This window comes from Phyllostomus hastatus, unplaced genomic scaffold (genome assembly GCF_019186645.2).
Source record: "Phyllostomus hastatus isolate PE091 unplaced genomic scaffold, TTU_PhHast_1.1 phas_contig_209, whole genome shotgun sequence".
Taxonomy (NCBI): domain Eukaryota; kingdom Metazoa; phylum Chordata; class Mammalia; order Chiroptera; family Phyllostomidae; genus Phyllostomus; species Phyllostomus hastatus.
In genome coordinates this window covers 1,755,391-1,774,083 of record NW_025333735.1, presented here as the reverse complement: position 1 = coordinate 1,774,083, position 18,693 = coordinate 1,755,391, and the positions used below count along the sequence as shown (strand labels likewise).

General features: G+C 36.8%; 1 protein-coding gene across 4 annotated transcripts in view; it reads left to right on the top strand.

The window, feature by feature from the left end:
- The window catches only part of HS2ST1 (heparan sulfate 2-O-sulfotransferase 1), a 166,035-nt gene extending 148,409 nt beyond the window's left edge, over positions 1-17,626 (top strand). For 2 of the 4 annotated variants that reach the window (XM_045835331.1, XM_045835333.1), the window contains 4 exons: positions 1,774-1,912; positions 9,905-10,002; positions 11,747-11,904; positions 12,780-17,626. In XM_045835331.1, coding sequence (XP_045691287.1) covers positions 1,774-1,912; positions 9,905-10,002; positions 11,747-11,904; positions 12,780-13,006 — 622 coding nt within the window. In that variant the 3' untranslated portion in view covers positions 13,007-17,626. Of the gene's footprint in view, positions 1-1,773; positions 1,913-9,904; positions 10,003-11,746; positions 11,905-12,776 lie in introns of all 4 variants that reach the window. The other 2 variants (XM_045835330.1, XM_045835332.1) reach the window with 1 other exon arrangement.
- The last annotated feature ends 1,067 nt before the right edge of the window (positions 17,627-18,693 follow it).

Sequence of the window (18,693 nt, the reverse complement as noted above, 5' to 3'; positions counted from 1 at the left end):
TAATAGATGTGAAATGTTTGCCTCAATAAGGTTAGTTAATGCATCCTTTATCTCACATGGTTACCTTTTTGTTGCTGTTGTGAGAATGTTTAAAATTGACTCATAGCAACTTTCAAGTATATTATACAATATTGTTAACCACAGGCATTATGCTATACATTACATTCCGTGTGGTGACACTTCTCTTCTGACTCAGTCGGCCTCCCTCCTGATTCGTGTAATGGACCCGCGTGATCTGCTCTTCCGCTGCCCCACCCCATCTTTCTGTTCTCACCCCCTGTTAACACCCCCTTTGTGATTCTGCTGCGCCTACATTGATCTCCCTGTTACTCCTCAGAAATGCCTGGTGCTTGGCTGCTTCAAGGCCTTCAAGTACTTGGAAGTCTCATTCTCCTGGAACACTTCCCTCTGGGTAGCTGCGTGGCGCCCTTCTCATCACACAACACCAGTGATGTCTTCCTGAAGAAACCTATTCTGAATTGTCCATTCTGCACCCTCTCCTGGCAGTCCCTGTCCATTTCACTGCATTATTTTTCTCCTTAGTGCTTTTTGCCATCTGACATATTTGCTTATTTACTTGTTTATATTGTCTCTCCCAAGTAGAATGTTAGCTCCAGAGGACAAGGAATTTTTTTTACTGCTATATTCCTAGTATTAGCATAGTCCATGGCATATATAAGGTACATAGAAAAGCATTTTTTGAATGAATTTATGTAATAGAAAAATAAGGATGGCATTGTAAAGAAAGACAGTGAGCAAAGGCATGGAAGAAGAAACAAAGAAGTATGATATAGAGGAGTAGAAGAAGCAGGCCAGACTCTAAGATTGATGTTCTCTTATTTGAAAATAAAGTCACATCAATAAGCTGCTACCTAAGATATAAGGCAAAGAGATGTCAACAGCTAGACAAAGGAGTTTGGGTGTGATGTCAACATACATCATAGAGTTGTTAACGTTTTCTAAGAGGAGTGATCTAACAAATGGTGTTTTAAGAATATCAGCTGAGAAGTGGTATGGAAGCTAGATTGAAAGGGAGAGAGACTGGGTATAAGAAAACCAAGTAGGTTATTGCAGCATTCTAAGCCAGAGACACAAGGAGAGGGCAGCGATGAGGAGAAACAGAGTCATCCACAAAGAAACACCAAATCTGTGTGAAAGCCTACAAAAATAAAAGTCAAAAGGACTTGGTAACTGTACTAAAGGAAGAGTAAAGGAAGGTCAGGGTGAGGTTTCAAGACTACGACAATTAAAGTTGGGAACCAGCCGGACAGTTCTAGGGTGTGGAAAGGTTGGTAACGTAAAAGTCTCATGTTCTTCAATTCATTCCATGAGGGAGTAATGCTGAAAACATAATGTCTTTCACCTCTATCTTGTCTTTAATGTCAGCAACAGTAGAAAGCAGACTCGAATGGTCATGTTGGGTTGGACTTGTGCTGTATCCATGGGTAACATTTATCTAGTTTTATCCAGAAATTTAAAAATCATTGCTACATAAAGTTAAAATGTTTTATGTAATTTTATCAGTAAAATTTTAAATTATTTTTCATTTAGTTTTTCTTCCTCTCCTTTTCTTCAACTCTGATTTTTAAATTGCTATTTCTTATTTACTATACTATAATAATCATAAAATATTTTCTAGTCTCCACATAGTCTATTATTAAATTAATTTGTGTTCTTTTCATAAAGAATGAATACCTTAAACTTGTAATTTCAGGGTAATACTAACTAGAGTGAAAATGTTGATTTCACCTTTTAATTTTGGCTTTATTTCAGATTTGGCGTAAAAAAGAAGCCCATTTACATTAATGTCATAAGGGATCCCATTGAAAGGCTAGTTTCGTACTATTACTTCCTGAGATTTGGAGATGATTATAGACCAGGGTTAAGAAGACGAAAACAAGGAGACAAAAAGGTAAACTTTTAGTTACAATATTTTTGTAAAAATAACTTTATGAAATGCAATGAACAATGTGCTTTTAAAATGTATTATCGATTATAAACATACTGCTCGCTTATTGTGGACATTTTGAAAAGAGCCTAAAAGTATAAAAGCAGAAGTAAAACTACTTTATACTTGATATTTTGGAGTACACATAATTTTTGTCATTAAAAAATATTTGACTTATGTTTAGGGTTGAATATTTGTCTCACTATGGTTGTTATATTATTAACAACATTCTATGAAACCATTATACTATCCATTAATATGATGTATTCATGTATGTACTTTGGTTTTAGTCTGGATGATCATGAGTTTTGGACACTATTTTGCTAAAGCAGCTGTTCTCAATTAAAGAATAGTGACCCAACAAGAGTTCTTACCTAGCAGGTGCAGTATTAGGCTCTCTTCTGTTTATGTGCACCCTCATAGAAGCATCAGAGTAGTTTTTCTAAAAAAAAAACAAACTGACATGTCAACTTTTCTGGTGGAACATTTTTACGGAAACTTCATTGCTCACAGGATTGCCCAAGGTGCAGGAGACACAAGCCAACACAGGCCGAGACCTACCTCATTTCTCTCAGGCACCCAGTGCCTCAGCCACGTGAAATGTCACTGTCCTCCAGACTCATCACTTCCTATTTTCTGTGCATGTGTGGTTCCCAATGTTTGTAATTTCTTTCCTTCACTCTGGAAGATTTTGCCCACCTTTGAGGTCCAGCTCTCCCACAAAGTCTTTGCTGGTGTGCCCAGGCAGTTAGCACATCCTATTCAAGGCCCCCAGAGCATGCTGTTCAGATCTATTTCTAAGCATTTATTTGGTGATGTTTGAATTATTTGTTTACATATATGTCTTCTCCAAAAGGTTGTGAACTTCCTAAAGCAGGGGCTATATTTCATTTGCCTTTATTTCCCAAGGATTCAGCCTAGAGCCTAGTTCTTCTGTATGTGCTTAACAAATGGTTGAATTCTGCACTTAACTTGAAAGTTTACATGGTAGTGATGCTGGATACTTGATACATCATAATAATTAGTATCCAACAATTACATTTTTTCTGAGTTAGATGTGCCCTCAGTGTTACATGAGGAGACATTATTTTTTGTTTTATTTTACTTTTTTATGTTTCTAGAAATTGCTGTTTCTTTCCTATAGTCTGAAAGCTTTAGTTCGAAGGTACTAATCCAAACACAGATAACTGACCAAACCATTACTTTCAGTGCCCTCCAATCTCTTAATGTTATTTAAGCTCCTAAAAATAATATATACTTACGTTATGGAGAGGCTGCAAAATTTTATAAGCTTTAGTAATAGAACTATTTTGTGACCTAGTAGTTTTGAATGTATTGATAGTTATTTCTAAATTCATTGAAATGCTTACTACTTTTTTTAGGCCTTATCATTCCCATTAGGTGTTACCCAGTAAGTATATCTACCTCTTTCCTTCCAGCAAAGGAATTCTGACGTTGGTGAGGGAAAGATTTGCAATCATGTAGGTTCCTACATCCACCATTTGTCATTGTCAGTCCTGGATGCCATGGTTTTGTGCTTTGGAGAATTAGACAGTGGTAATACTTAATAATAATAGCTCACACTTATTGAGTGCTTATTGTGTATCAAGCATTGTTTTAAGAGAGAGGTATATACTATGTATGTGTATGCCATACATAATATACGTATATATTATACATAATATATATGTATATATTTTCATGTAGCCTGTACAATAATTCTATATGGTAGTTGCTGTTACTGTCTCCATTTTACAGATCAGGAAACTGAGGCACAGACAGGTTAAGTACCTTGCTCAATGTTAGCTGGTATTTAAACCCAAGGACTCTAACTCCAGACCTCACAGTTTTAACCCCCCCATGACCTTTAAAAAGGAGGGAGGAGATGCATCATGCTATTCAACATTTTTATGTAAGAGATATTCCAGAGTTGCATATTCAATACGTAGAAGCAGATATTTTTTTTAAGATTTTATTTATTTATTTTTAGAGAGGGAAGGGAGGAAGAAAGAGAGAGAGAGAGAAACATCAATGTGCAGTTGCTGGGGGCTGTGGCCTGCAACCCAGGTATGTGGCCTGACTGGGAATCGAACCTGCGATACTTTGGTTCACAGCCCGAGTTCAATCCACTGAGCTACGCCAGCCAGGGCAGAAACAGATATTTTAACATAATTTCTCTTTTACATTAGAAAGTTTTAGGTAGAAAGGCTCTTTTAACCATTCTTCAATCTGATGGTAACAAGGCTTTAATGTCATTATAAAATACATACTAACATACTTATTTATTCAGATGTAATATTAGTAATATCAACAAAATACCATTGCATTACCTTAATTAGGAAGACAGAGCCATCTGCAGATGCTTTATTAAAGTGAAAAATTCCTTTGTTTTGTGATTGACAAAGTGGACCATTTCAGTCTTATAACATATTGAGATACACACATTTTTATTAATTTGATTTTTTTTCTCATGACACAGATGTTGGTAACATTCTGGGACCCAATGAGTTGAACGATTTGTGTTACTACAAATAATTCCTTAATATCTTTAACTTGAAAGAGTTTTTGCTAATAAAGTCACATTTATAGTGTTGATAAGACTGCATGGCACATTACATTTTGAAAATGACAGGGTTAATGTTTTGAAAATGGAAGATAAATGGGGATTAAACAATGGCTATAATAATGTAGGAAATACCGTGCAATGGTTTCATTTGCATGAAATTGTGTATTTGTACCTCAAGTAATAGTTTAAAGTGAATCAGACTATATTCAGTTCGGCACTCATGGCAACTATTACGTTGTTAAACTGCAGCACTGAACTGTGCCCTGTTTACACTTCACACAAATCAATTGTAGCCACGTAAACCTTGTAAGATGCTCTTGCAAAGAACACAGAATTTATGTTATTGAAGGAGATTTCAAATACTCTGTTTTTCATATTTTATAACTAGAATTCTACTTAATTTACTCTCTACCCAGTACCTGGAAAATAGGGATATTAAATAATCCAAAGGTCAGCATTGAAGAACTGTACAGATAAATCAGTGGTCCTCAAACGTTTTAGTCTCAGAATTCCTTTTACTCTTTTAAGAAAATTGTTGAGGATTACCAAAGAGCTTTTGTTTATGTGGGTTATGTCTACTGATACATTGTAATATCAGTAAATTTACCAATAAATGAGAGCTTTTGAAAATACTAATTAACTTAAAAATAACAGTAGGAAACCCATCATATTGGTAACATTAATATTTTCATGCAAATAACCATTTTCAAACAAACATAAAAAGTGTGACATCTTACACTTTTGCAAATTTAAAAAATATCTAGCTTAAAATAAGAGAGCTGGATTTTCATATCTGCTTCTGAATCCATTTAATTTAATCAGTTCTTTTGGCTGAAGTATATAAAGAAAATCCGGCTTTACACAGGTGTGTAATTGGAAAAGGGAGACTTTCAATAGTCTTTTCAGAATATCGTGGATATTCCTCTTTAATACTACATTAAAACTAGACAAGTACTGGTGTCTTGAAGTTGTTGAAGTGTGAAGTCTGATGCCGTAGCAGTGAATTCAGTATGCTGTGCTTCATTAACGTCCATTGATGTATTTTACACTTTGAATGAATTTTTAACCAAGCATAATTTTGTAACATCATGCATTGGTCATTCGGGTCATATTAGTTACCTGACTGTGGATCTTCCAAGTGCTGACACATTTTATTATACAATATCAGAAATTGACATTCATTAACATCACCCTTGATCTCATTAGGAAAGTTTTTACATATTGAGAAAGAGTCAAGCTTATGGTGACCGGTCAAGTTTTCTAAATTTTATATTTTTCTTGAAAACTTAACTTTGTTCATTAGCTACCACAGGGTTTCTCAACCTTGATACTGTTGTTGTTACTGTAACAACAGTAACAACAGATACTTCTTCGTATCTGGGGCCAGATAATTCTTCGTGTGTGAGGGGGGTTGCCTCTAGTTGTAGGATGTTTACTAGCATCTCTGACCTGTACCCAGTAACATCCTTCCCATACACGACACGGTCGTGAGAATTAAAAATGTCTTCCAACATTGCTAAATGTCACCTGGGGGTCCAGACAGCTCCAGTTGAGAACCACTGGGCTACTAATACTGTCGGCTGTTTTCTTTCAAGCAACAGGCAACACACTTTGCTCTTTTTGAGAAAATGTCTATCAAATATCCACGTTTGAGTAGCCCTAGTCTGTCTCTGAGCCCTTCTGTCAGCACAGGCCTTCTTAATGGCTCCCAAACAATGCTAACTGCACCGATGCATCTCATCGCTCATGTTTTCTAAATATGTAAATATTTATTTTGTATGATCTTAACTTTATACTGCCTTATAGGTTATTAAAATTTTTATTAGTTATTTTATTAACAGAACATCAAGAGGGCTCATACTTATGGAAAGAGTAATTACTGTGTTTTTCAGACCATAAGACGCCACCTAGGTTTTAGAGGAGGAAAATAGGGGAAAAAATTTTAAAGCAAAAAATGTGGTAAAATATTTAATAACATAAATAACATAATATTTCACCAATGTAAATGTGAACAGAACTCAACAGCAGCATTAATAACCATTATTCCTCCTCAATTGGGCGGGGCGGGGGGTTTGGGGAGAGGTTGCATCTTATAGTCTGAAAAGTGGGGTAGTTACTTGCTCTCAGTGACAACCTGAAGAAGAGTCAGTTTAGTCCCAGAGATCCAGTTCCTACCCCAATTTGCTTTTTGTATTTCTTTAAATTAATAGGCTTATCAACAGCTAGAGGAATTATAATGAACTTAAAATGTATATATTTTAATTTATAGAAGATAGTAAATAAAGCTGGAAGGAATTCATACTGAACACTGCCTGGTTTTACCACTGACTTACAAAATGCTGCCTTCACAGTCCTTGGCAATTCACAATTCCCTGACAGTGGTTTGGTGTTTCAAACATGAATTTTACTATTCTGTCTCACAAAGGCATTTAAGAACTTACTCTTTGCTTAGAAAGTATTTTATATGTAAAAAACACCACAGGAAAGCGATGTAATATCTTTGCAGTTGACATATTTACAGGTTTGCTTACTTCATTGTAGACCAGTTTTCTCTCATCATTAAAAGGTATGTAATCAGAATCAGCCTTGACCTGTGTTCTTCCCAAGTTTCTGATTGGACCATAGGCGGTTCCTTTCACCAGAAGAGAGAAAACAAAAGAAAGTCAGTTGTAATGGAGGTGAAGAAGGAGATGAAAATGGACAATATTTTTAGTCATGTATAAGATGGAAGTAGCAAGTAGGAATTGTAGTCATACCTCAAAAAATAGGTCTGACTGAATCATGGATTTGAGAGTCACCCACATTAGGTGGAAGCCGAAACAAGGGATTGAATGAAACTGCACTTGGAAGACATGTAGAGTTTGACAGGAAGAGAAAAAGAGGGGGTGCAGATATGTAACTCTGGGCAATGCCAACATTGAAAGAGTAGGCAGACACAGAGTAGCATGCCAAGGAGGCTGCTGTCAGAGAATGAGAAGACAAACCGGGCAAGTCCTTGAAATGGATAGGATAATAATTTCAATTGCAAAAAGTTTAGTGAATTGAGGATTGAAATCTGTCCCTTGGATTCGTCAATGGCAGGTTCATGAGGGATGTCAGAGAAAGAAGTTCAGATGGAATCCAAGGGGTTGAGAAGCAACTGAGAGATAAGACCGACCCTGAGGAAAGACTGCTCTTGAAATAGAAGTTGGGCTTTGAAAGGAACAAAAAAAAAAGTCAGGAAGTGTTTCTTTAAGATGACAGACACTTGGGCGTATTAATATATTCGAAGACAGCAAGGGGTGATCATGCAAGGAGCTGGAGAGAAATTGGTGGAGCAGGGTCTCAGAAGAGGGTAAGAATGGTGTTCAAAGATAGGGGAAGGAAATGTCTCTTTAAAGACGAGAGTGGTAAGGCTATAGATGCAGATAAACTTTTATCTAAGCAGGAAGTTGAGAGAGCTCATGCTTAGTGTCAGTTTTCTATATAATGTATGAAGCAAAATTATTTGCAGAAGAGGGTTTAATGCAAATATAATTGCCATTACTATCAAGCATCTGTTTAATTCTTTTAACCTTCAATTTTAGTAGTTAAATATCTAAACTAATCATCTAAATGGTCTCAAGAATATTTTGATATTTCATGCTTTTAAAAACATTTGTGTCTAGTTCACAAAGAATTGCTCTTTCTAAAAACCATAAATGGCTTTATAAAAAGATTTTGTTTTTAGAGAGAGGTGAAGAGAGGGAGAAAGAGACACATCGATGTGAGAGAGAAACATTGATTGGTTGCCTCTCATATGCACTCCAACCAGGGACCAAACTCACAACCCAGGCATATGCCCTGACTGGGAATTGAACCGGCAACCTTTTACTCTGAGGGATGGTGCCCAGCAGAGCCACACTGGTCAGGGCAAACCATAAATGGTTTTTAACTGAAGAAGCTCATCATAACTTTTTGTTTTTTTGGTGATTTGGTGGGTGAGGAAGAGTCTAGAGTGTTTTTATTTCGTTTGTTTTTGCTTTTTATTTCAAGGACTTGAAGTTTTGTAAGAGAAGAATATTTTATAGAAAATCCTATTTCTGAAATGTGACCAATATATAAGGAGAAGGCTAATGGAAGTTAGCAAATCAGCAGGGAGCTTTTGGTGACCAGGCACTCGAGGGACGGTTTCCTGTGGTGAACGGAGAAGCCCGAGCGCTGATTCACTGTTGGAGTCAGCCCAGCGGTTCATCTTAGGGTCTCTGTGGATTGATCATCAAGCTGAATGTAGTAAAAATGGCTTTGAATTGTCTGAATTTGGTTTCACTGGGGAATACTTGGTTTATTTTATTCAAATATTTAGATAGAAATGGGAGAATTTCTGTTATATGCTATGGTCTCACACTCACACACCTGTGTGTTCACCAACATTTGGTTATTCATAGTTTTTTCCCCTTCCACATCTTCCTTGCCATCTTTGGGTTGTTCCTTTTAGTTGATAGGAGTGAAACAGCTCCCCCAGATAATAGGAAGGAACCATAAAGGAGCTGAAAACCCAGGCTGTTTTTCTATTTTCATGTCGTCTGTTAAAACATTTGGTAGGTAGATTAGAGTAGATGCTCAGCTTCTAAAACAAAGGAACCAGGATGTAGACACTCAGGAGCCTTTACTGCAGCCGAGTCCTCTTTCTACTCCTTCCTCCGTCCTCTCCTCAGAAACGCCAGGCGGTGTTTGTAGAGTCTCACTGCAACAACCACAGCTCCCAAGTTTGCTCTCTGTGTCTCAGTATCGTATTCTTTCAGATAGGCAATGCCTACTGTTACAATGCCTGTGTGGACTGTAAGTTCCCAAGAAAGTGAAATCGAATAATTTTAGATACATAAGCTGTGAGTCTCTTTCCTTTTAATTATTTCAGTCAGATGCATTTGGACAGGAAGGCATACAGGTCTTAAGTATCTGAAGTCATTTCTGCTTTGTACAGTGACTTTTTATGTTTATTTTAATGAGAAAAAGAAAAAAGACTTAAGTGTAGTCCTGCCTTACATATTTTTTCAAATGATTATAAAGAAGTGATAGTACCTCTGGCCTTGTTTTTACTTAATTTTCCTTTAGTACTAGGAGTTAGAGAGTATAAATACACAAGTTTAACATAAACCAGCACTTATTTTCAAGGGAGATTTTACCTGGGGGGTTTCCATTCATATAGTGAAAGAAGTCTTATAAATGTTGGCATAAAACAAAGATGTGAGGAAAATCCATGTTTAACTTTCCTCGGTATCTCAAGTATGTGTTCATGACCTGCGCATCCCTTTAACTCAGTAGCTCGTTAATTGGTACCCACTACCACTCATTTATTTGATAACTTAATACATTAAGATATTGTAGGTGAGACTTGGGTTTATGGCTCACATGTGCTGTCTTTGTTCCAGACCTTTGATGAATGTGTAGCTGAGGGCGGCTCAGACTGTGCTCCAGAGAAGCTCTGGCTTCAAATCCCATTCTTCTGTGGACACAGCTCGGAATGTTGGTAAGGCGATAAAGTTAGCTTAAATTGATGACCTCAGTAATCTGAATTTCTGTATAATCTAAATTATCTCTACAATCTGTATTTCACAAATGCAGATGTGCTAGCCAAGGGTTAGGTATAAGAAAATTAGTGAGAGACCAGACTAAACATAGCATGTGAATAAGTAATACCTAGTTCTGTGGTTACCTTTAAGTGCACTAAAAAGATTCTTTATGTATAATAATCTTGCAATGTTTTCTCAGATGCTGGTTTTTGATCTTTTGTTAGTTGGTCGGTTTTTAGTGTTACATGTTTTGCTGTATTCCGGCAGAGCTCTTAATTAGAGGTCAGGGGTCATTTTATAAACCTCATTTTCCCCTGAGCTTACTGGTTTTGCCGTTCATTTAGATAAAGTAGGACTTTTGTCCTACTGGGTAAATTCCTCACCTGGTTTTACTGTTCTGCTGGCTTTGACTTTGAGAGAAGGTTATGGTTATGGTTTTGTCTGCTAATAAACATGAGGTGGAAAATAAAGATATGTTATCTTTCATAGAGTGTGTTTCCTCAGAATGTGCTGAGTTTTCAGTTTCTAAAAACAATGGTAAGTTGTCATTTGATCTAATTAATAATTTTAATAAGAAAAGTTAAAAAACAATACATGGAAAGTTACTATCTTTCTTAAAAACCATCAGGAGATGCAAGGAATGTCTTCTTGTCTTCGTTAATTGAGACTTTTGATTACTGTTAACTTTAAAATCCTACACAATAGATTATGTAAAAGTATAATTAATAGTATAAGAATAACTGGAAGCATAAGAAGAATGTCTTAATTTTTAACCATTTCTGTAGAACAAGGGATTGGCAAATTACAACCTGGAGACTAGATTTAGCCCATTACCTGTTTTCATAAAGTTTATTGGAACACAAGCCACGTTCATTTGTTTACTTACTGTCTACGGTGGTCTCCCTGCTGCAAGGCCACATGGCCTGCAAAACCTAGGGTGTTTTCCCTCTGGCCTTCTGTAGAAAATTTGCAACCTCCTCCTTAGAATAAAGAATATTGCTCTGCTGGGCATTATTGAGGAGATTTCAACTGAATATCTTAAATGTGTTTTACAGATGCGTAGAACTGGGAGAGACCTTGGAAATTAATTTACTCTACCCCACGTCTCACCACAGCTTTTTAATGACTGAGGGAGCAAAGAAAGATAAAGTCACCAGCTCAATATCACACTGCTTAAAAACAGAGCTGAAATTATGGTTAGGGAATGTCAGTGCTAAAAAGAAGGGAAAAGTACAGTTTATTTAGAGCCAAATCTCTATTAACAGCCATTAGCTGACAGTGTCAGAAATCAAAGATTCTGGCAGAGCCATTTATTCTCTTACTTCTGTTCCTCAGGAACGAGAGGAAGAAACCTGGCTCACAGTGACATTGATTGGCACTACACACAGGTCACTTAGGCCTTACTAGAGAGTTTTTAAAGGGAACAAAGTTTAGTTTTAAAAAAATTAAATATACAGACACTATACATGTATATCTGCCCTCAAACTAAACTTCGTGAATTTTAAGCTAACTGTAAAGTCTGAATTAGCAGTGCACAGTTGAGCAGAAATTGGGAATAGAGGCAAAGGAAACGAAAGCAGGTGTGCCTCCCGGAGGACATTGATAAAAGAGGGTTAAGGCTTTGAACGGACATGTGTTTATTTTTTCCATAATATACAGTGGCAAAGGCATCAAGTCCTTAATTTCTTTTCTTGATTTTAGGAATGTGGGAAGCAGGTGGGCTATGGATCAAGCCAAGTATAACCTAATTAATGAATACTTTCTGGTGGGAGTTACCGAAGAGCTTGAAGATTTTATCATGTTACTGGAGGCAGCTTTGCCCCGGTTCTTCCGGGGTGCTACAGAACTCTACCGTACAGGTATATAAATGATTGGTTTCTTTTTAAAGCTGTTCTTAACTTTATTTGAAAATTGAAAAATATATGTGCTTTGAAGTTTCTTAACTAAAATACAAGAAATAACTCCAAAAAGGCAGATATATTGCCTGTTTCTTCCCACCATTTTCAAAACAAAACAATTCCTGGCATTCTGATGGTGTTCAGTAAATATTTTTTGAATGAATGAACGTGTATTAGATGATAATTCGAAGGCATTGTAGGAACAATGGAAATAAACAAACTACAGAAGCAGTCTTAGAAATGTATAATATTGAATTATTCTGGATCCCAAAGATTCCACCCTAGACATGCTTCATGACATTTAGAGTAGAGGCGGGACAGGGGGACTTGGTCACTTCGACGGTGACCCTCATGCGCTATGTCCTGTACAGCCCTCCTGACAGCGTGCTTCAGCAGCCTCCACAGTGCTTCCTGTCGGAAAGTGACTGTGCCAGTCCCGGTTTCTCACATAAAATTATATGGAGCATAGGTAATGAGAAATTACTATTAAGATTGAATATAGCTATTTTATCACATTTTCAAAAGGGAGCTAGTCAGAGCACTTGAGAATACCGCATGTGTTGTGACAGCCTCCACTTCACTGATTGGCAGTCCTTGCTTTTACTACCTGACAACTCATTAAGTCTTTAACAGGTTAAGGATTTATATTACAAAGGAATAAATCACAGTTGCAGTATGATTAGGGCACTGATTTTGGGCCGAGTGATAATAATATAAAAGAATTATGTTACTTGTCCTTCCATATTAACTTTTAAACCATCTATTCAAGTAAGAGGCGTTGGCCTTTTATGTGTTCTCAGAATTATTTACCTTTTCTTTTTTTCATTTGTAAGTAGGAAAGAAATCTCATCTTAGGAAGACCACAGAGAAGAAACTCCCGACTAAGCAAACCATTGCAAAACTACAGCAGTCCGACATTTGGAAAATGGAGAATGAGTTCTACGAGTTTGCTCTAGAGCAGTTCCAGTTCATCAGAGCCCACGCAGTACGAGAGAAAGATGGAGACCTCTACATCCTCGCACAAAACTTTTTTTATGAGAAGATTTACCCTAAATCAAACTGAGTACAGGGTGTGACTGTTGGATTTTTGAACTGAAACTTTGACCCTGTCTTCACCTTAGTTCCCAGCTCCCCAGCGTGGATGCCGATTGGTGTGTGAGACAATTTGTATTGAGCCAAGTTAGGAAACAGACAGTGACGTCGAACAAGCAGGTGCTGGCTGCTGTGTCGGCGTCCAAGAAGTTTGGGTTTCAGGCGCTTTTTGTTTTTCCTGGTTAAATTTTGGTGGGAGTTACAACCTCCTGCCTAAAATAAACTTATGGCGGTTCTAATCAAAAGGCTAAATATAATTTTAGAAAAGTTCTGATAATTCTGTTTTTGGATACAGCATTTTTTCAACGAACCACAAATGAAGGAATGCATTTGCGACTTCGCCCTCCCCTGGAGGTCGGGGCTCTCCAGCACCACTGAGTAGTGTTGTTAACTGTTCGGCAGTGTGTGCTTCGTTTTTGTGAGTCACGTCCCATGGAATTTCTTGGAATGTTTCATCATGTTTGCTAGGAAATGTCTCTACTGTAGTCGGGATTGCCCATATTTATGTAGGTCATGTTAATTTCCTTTAAAAATCATCATTAGTGTTAAGAACCAGTTTAAACGATCACTAATACAATAGTAACAGTCAAAGCAGTATTTCTCAATCCTGTCTTCCCCAGGACCTAAGCTTGGGGACGTACTTCAAAGAATGTTGGCATCACCTGAAGTTTTAGTTAAGGCTTCCACATATTCATATTAAAAAAAGTAAGTTTGGTATTTGTTTCTCCATGGGTTATTTGTAAGGCTGTAAACAGGTATCAGTGACTCCATATTATAACTCCAGTAGTGAGCTGTGGTATGGGTAGGATTTTCCTACTTCTTCCGTACTTTTACTTGTAGACTATTTTTACTAAGGTGCTTTATAATGTGTTTTAAAGCATTGCATTTACAAAAAAAAAAAGGAAAGTGCTGTAAATATTGCATATTTTATGTATTTGGACCAAAAGGTTATCAGTAATTAGACAAAAGTGGTTTTGCACCAATTTTATTATGTCCAGTAAAACCATCAGACCTACTGTTCTTATATTTCTCATTTAAGATATCACTGAAATTTAATAACTTTTCAATTTTTATACATAGTGCATTACTCATAATTGGGGGCAGTAATTATAGTGGAAAGAGTACTGGACAAGGAATCAGAAAACTTGATTTCTGGTCTGGCTCTGTCACTTATCAGCTGTGTGATCCTGGGTAAGTCACTTAACCTCTCTTTGCCTCTATTCCCTCACTTTGAAATGAGGGTGATAATACCTGCTGTACCTACCTCGCAGGGATGTTGTGAGGATTAAATGAAACGGCATGTGAGAGCACTTTGAGAATTGTAAAGCGCTGTATAAACATAAGGTGTCGTGGAAACATCTCCAGCATACAGTTTCACGCATTCATTTTTTTAAAAAGAAAGGGAAAGTCCGCTTATAAGCTGGTTGAAAAAAAATAATCTTGATATAAATTTGTTTGATGAGTATCTTCTCAGTGTTTTATCTTCCCTGTTTCAACTGTTGAAATAATGAAACACCTGTGAATTCTTAAAGATTCACAAGCAGCTGCTTGAGTTCAGAAGGTTCCCTCTTGGAAAAAGACTTCATTAGTTGACTAAGGGCAGGGGAAATTTGTTCTTCAAATTTGGACGATTTTCCTGTTTTTATATCTCTGGTTTTTAAAGTATGTTTTGCAGAGTTTAATTTCCCTGCACATTCTTTAACTTCTTCCCCTTCTTAGAGTGACAGAGATAAAGAATTTCCGAGACACTTTTCTAAAAGAATAACCTTTAATATGTATAGTTTAAATAAATATTCCCAAACAAGGCCTCACCAAACTATGTAAGCATTTTAGGCAGGTTGCTTTCAAGGTTATTAATGGTATGGGAGGTGAGGAGAGAGTACGACTTCTCAAAAAGCATTTATTAACAAATTTAAAGAAAATTAAAGAAAGTTGACAGAATTATATTTGTACCTTTTCCCTCGGTAATAGAAAAATATTAAGAGAATATTGACATGCATACTTTTTTATTTGGCTTTCTTTCTTTTTTATGTACTTACTAACTTTTACAGATTTTTGTGTGAAATATATACAAATTATTTCCTAGCTCAAAAGTAAAACACCACTTCCAGGTGGGGCACTTGACACTTATCTGCTAAGGAGCCCTGGCATGTCGGTTATTCTTGGCAAATGTGCTGGAACCCTCTAGAGGTGCAGTAACTCCTCCAAGTAACTGGAGTAGCACGTGTGCTAGATCTTTTTAATAAAGATCCAGAAAGTAAATATTTTAGGTTTGTGGACCATATGGTCTCTGTCACAATTACTCAACTTGGCCATTTTAGCACAAAAGCACCCATAGACAATACATAAATGAATGAGCATGGCTATTTTCCAATAAAACGTTATTACAAAAACAGGTGACATGCTAGATATGGACCAGGGGTTGTAGGTTACCAACCCCTGAAATAGGTCATTATTTATGGAGAAGTCATTTTTGAATCTGTACTCTAATGGCCTAAAAGCATTTATGTGCTTCCCAAAGCTCCTAACTTATATCCAAAGAATAGCTTTCTGATTCAGGCAGTGTCTCCCACAGATTCATAAACTTTTATGACTTAGATTGCTTCCAGGTGGGCTGTTTTCTTTCCCAGTTGAACAGTTCAGAGCAGGGGTTTATTCTGTCATCTTTTAGGGTGGGTTAGGAGTGTCCTTCCTGGAGACTGAGGAAGGGTTAGACTTAATTCCATGAGGTCCGATGCAGCCCTAGGGGTCTGGCGAGCGCAGAGTCCTTATAATGCCTGACTTTATAATCAAATATATAGAACCACTGAGACAATAATGTATTTTTTTAACGTGGCAAATGTGGTTTTCTTTATTCAGCCTTTGCGCTTTTTCAGTATTTTGATCATAGGGGAAAAATTTTTTTTTATAATACAAAAGCAAATCAACCACTTTGAATTTTAAAATATAATATTATGTGTGTATGTGTGTGTATGTATATCTATATGTTTATTTCCTAAAAGAAGAAAAAGTACCTTTTTGTTGAACTTGTATCAACTCCTGTTTTCTAATTGCTGTGAAATGGCAACTGTTGATAAATTATTGTGACTGTTTTAAAATGTAATGGGGAGGATATATTTTTATTTTACCCAGCTTTAATCTGTAAAGTATCACTTAAATATACCTGATAGTGACACGTAAGATACTGCATGGGGGTCACTTTTCTATCCTTCATACTCATTTGTGCGACTTTGAACACACTGGGTGCTTCTGAATTCCTGGCGAATGGATTTAAATTACTGAAAATCAGATAACTTGAACTTGCTGACTTTTACACTTTAAATTTTATTTTCTATTTTTTAAATTCAGTTAATGTCTACAATTTGAAATCTACTGTTGCTCTTTCTCTATGTGTGTCCTACTGAAAACTCCTGAAATTCTTAGTGCCATCCATGATTTACAAATAGTATTTTGATATTGCAGATGATTTGCTCATTGTATTTGCATAGTTAGAAAGAAAATAGTTTGTAGACAATTATTCTCTCTTTTTCTAATAAAATGAAATAAAAGTTCTGAAAGCACTAGAGAATTTAACTAAAGGCTGGTTCCCAAATGCATAGTTGGTATTTTCATTTATATTTAAATTCTACATAGAGAACATCTGTGTAAACTATCTATTTGCATTTTCCCAATGATCATTGTCAAACACACCTATGGTCCTCGAATCCTTGATTATGAGAAGCACCCGGTACTGTAACCTTTTAGGAAGTTTGTCTTTAAGAGGCCCAGGTGCTTCTAATTTATGATTTGAAAACTTGCCTCTTCATAAATTAGTGCTATTTAGTTTGAGAGGAAGCAGGGCAATTGCTGTGAAATGTTTGCATCCATTTGCCCTATGCAGAGCTGCTGTCTGATGCCAGCTGAGCTGCACAGGCAGCCTTTTGAGGGGAAGAGCAACCCTGTTTCAGCTGCACTGCCAATTCAGCTCCTCTGGAGTGGAGCTTCATTCTGTTCTGATTTCCTGAAGTGGGAATTGGAGAGATTGAAATGGGTGATCATGTTAGTCAGATTTATCCCATAATTTAAGTTCATGCAGCTTTGTGACCTTTGCAGTACTATTTATAAAAGGACCCTGATGGGGATGATCTCCTTCAAACACATGACTGTTAAGCCTGTGATTTAGACACACTGGTGCCGTCTATCTGATTTTACAGACAGTTTCAGTAGCTTTCTGTTGAGAGGTGTGTGAGCACCTCTAAAGCAGTGTCAAGTGTAATTTGGAGGAACATGGATTGTGTGTATATATATACATTACTTTATAAATATACAGACAGCTAAAGAGTGCCTTTCCCCCCTCACAATCCATGCTGAAAGATGCTGACTCCTTGCTCTGTCTCTGTTCTCTCTCCCTTCTCCCCCCACCCCCGCCCCCGCCCTTTCAGTTGACTCATTTATGCAATACTGTTTCCAACTTGAAACCATTTTGTCACATCTGCTGGAGAGATAATCACTCCTTTTCCTTATACTGCCAGCTTTCTGTTGTTCAAGTGTTTCAGTTGATTACCTGATACAAAAGCTATAAAATAAACACTTAGTGGGAAGAGGAAAAATGTTTTGTGTGTACTGTTTAATATTTTCCTCTGTACCCAGACGCTGGTGGACATTGTCCAGGTGGGCTCTGTGTCTATGTCATCGGTGTAACTCTCAGAGATGTCCTTGCCACCAGAAAGGTGTGCACCTCCATTGGTCTGTGATTTTCTGGGTTATTTTTGACAGTATTTTATCCAGATAGGCTTTCCTGTGCTGCTTTTTGCTTTGTGCTTCATCACTGGTATTAAAATTTCAGGTTGAAAATTTACAAGGTATACTTAGGATATACACTTAATTAGAAGAAAAAAGGAAATAAGGAAAGGGCTAACAACTTAGAATAAAACGGAAACTTGAAAGAAAAAAGTTGTGTAAATTGATTAACATTTATTGCATAGTTTTAGACATGTCCATAACGTTTTCTTTGAGAATACACATTTGTAATGCTTACGATTTTTCACCCTTACAGGAGAAACTTTCAATTACATAGATTTCCTATTCCCAGCTGCTGGCTCATTGTTTGAGCAAGTAATTGATTCTTTTTATGATATTATATGATATTGTGTTGAATAAAATACCAGCCCAGTGATAAGTTTTCTAAACAGAGAATTTGGTCTGTAACCACTGAGGCAGAACAGAGAGCAGGGATTTGAGATCAAATAGACCTGCGTTTAGCAATGTGACTTTAGTAGGTGGAAAGAACAGTATTACTGTTCTAAACATTAGATGTGATAGATGCGAAATGCTGGCCCAGGTAGACTTAATAAAGGATAGCTTCTGTTTGAATATTGTTAGGAAGCTGACCTGCCCCTTCTGACCCTGCAGAATACTAGTTGCATCTTTTCATACAAGATATTTTCATAAATATTTTTGAATGCCACTGGATTCTACTTTTTACTGACAACCTGTCATTATATTGCCTACTTTATGTGTCAATAGACCAGGGGTATCACACTCATCTTCACTGAGGGGCACATCAACCTCACGGTTGCCTTCAAAGGGCCAAACGTAATTTTAGGACTGTACAAATGTAACTACTCCTTAACTGTTCAACAAGAGTTAGGTGCTACTGCCGGTTAGAAACAAAGTGGA